This window comes from Merops nubicus, unplaced genomic scaffold (assembly GCF_000691845.1).
Source record: "Merops nubicus isolate BGI_N331 unplaced genomic scaffold, ASM69184v1 scaffold29441, whole genome shotgun sequence".
NCBI classification, from domain to species: Eukaryota; Metazoa; Chordata; class Aves; order Coraciiformes; family Meropidae; genus Merops; species Merops nubicus.
Window position 1 is genome coordinate 18057 of NW_008588083.1, and position 1747 is coordinate 19803.

Genomic DNA, 1747 nt, shown 5'->3' on the forward strand with positions numbered 1-1747 from the left:
TCTCTCCCTAGTGCAGTCCATTCCCACCTGCTCATACCGTCTCTTAACTCCTAAAGCAAGCAAATAGTTCAGAAAGAATTTTAAAGTTCGTACTGACGAGAGGCTTGGAATAGCTTTGGTGACCTGTAATATTCCTGGAAGAACTTGATAAAGGTAGCAATAGCGTCTTCTGGGTAGCTCTTGTTGCTCTTTGTATTAACTCTTGCTTATGAGTTATCTTCAACTTTATTCAAAGTGAAATCAGCAACAGCAACAAAGGACATAAAATGTTGGAGAAGATGGGATGGAAGAAGGGAGAAGGCCTGGGCAAGGATGGCAGTGGCATGACAGACCCGGTAGGTCTTTCTGATTTTTACTTGGAGCAGAAAATCCAAATGTATTTGCAGTGAAAAATGTCTGATTTTTAATGTCTAATAGCCACTATTCAATTGAAAAATTTCAAAGTCCTGGTTAGGAGGGCATAGTCGCAGTAGAACTAATTGCAATTTTTTACTTGATTAATGGAAGTCTTTTGAAGATTTTCAGTGATCTTGCCCTTCAGTGGAAAATGCCAGTGATGTCTGTGTTTGTTAGGAAACTAAGCAAGGGAAGACGGATAGATTCTAGCGATTGAACTAATGAACTTATCTGAATACAAACTCTGGAGGAAAACTGAAATAATTTTAAGTCATGTGAATTTGAGATGGGCTTATGGTGGAATTCCTCACTTTCTGTGAGGCTGATCTACCACAAAAATCAAGCTAGATGATGGGCCATGAGCGAGAAAAATCTGGCAGAAGTCACTAGAGCCATGGAGTTCTGGGCCCCTGTGGCAGCCACGTTATCCTTGTTTTTGCCACCAAGACGTGATGTCTTTTGGTGGTAGTGCTGCTCAGAGCCACACCATACCTTTTGTTTTCTAACTACCCACCACAGACATAGACTGTTCACTCAATGAGGACTACTTCACAGTAATGTTAATGGCAGGTAACGTCATTCAGGACTCTAGCTCATAGTTCTAGAGGTGGTGATTTGACACATCTTTTTAACAGTACTTTAGATGCCCATGTATGATCTCCATGTACTACAGCCTTAAGGAGAAGTACGTGGGAAAGGGAGTAGAATTAGTATTCTACAGTAGGATTTAAACTGTTTAGATTATCTAACTTGCAGTTACAAGAATATGTAATGTATTTGGCAGATCCACCTTCAGTTACATAAGACGCATGCAGGTTTGGGTACCAGCAGACCAGTCTCAGTTGAAGATGTTCCGATCGTCCAGAACAAGAATAAAAAGAACTGGGATAAAGCAAGAGAAAGGTTTGCTGAAAACTTCCAGGAACCTAAGTCGCAAAGGGATGCTCCTAAGACTATGCCTTGGGTTAGGGGGACTGTAGAGTGAAGCACCCGGTCCTACAGCAGGCTAATTCCTGTGTGTAAATAGTTGGGAGAAAATTTATTTTTACTCTTTTTCTTTTGCTAAAGCGGAAGCTTGGTGATATGTAAAATACAGTTGTGGGGAAAAAATTATACAAGATTAAGTCTATTATGTTAATGTATTTTCTGTAGTCCTCATGCTTTTATAAGTACACATTTTTAATAATGAATGGAGTTTAGAGGGATATTCACATTTTAAGTACTTGAACAATTCTTACGAGCAAGAAGATTTTTCAGTTGTGTTTTTAAAACAATTCTTCATGGAAAGTAAACCAAAACATTTGTTAAATTTAAATATGATACCTTTAACAGTGTTTTAAAATTTGAACAG

The 1747-nt window shown here is 38.6% G+C and overlaps 1 protein-coding gene across 1 annotated transcript in view; it reads left to right on the top strand.

Annotated features, from left to right (window-relative positions):
* Positions 1-1381, top strand: part of AGGF1 (angiogenic factor with G patch and FHA domains 1) — a gene marked incomplete at its 5' end in the record, with an annotated part of 18820 nt that extends 17439 nt beyond the window's left edge. Inside the window, 2 exons of the mRNA XM_008949167.1 lie at positions 236-335; positions 1181-1381. Coding sequence (XP_008947415.1) covers positions 236-335; positions 1181-1381 — 301 coding nt within the window. The remainder of the gene's footprint in view (positions 1-235; positions 336-1180) is intronic.
* Between the last annotated feature and the right edge of the window lie 366 nt (positions 1382-1747).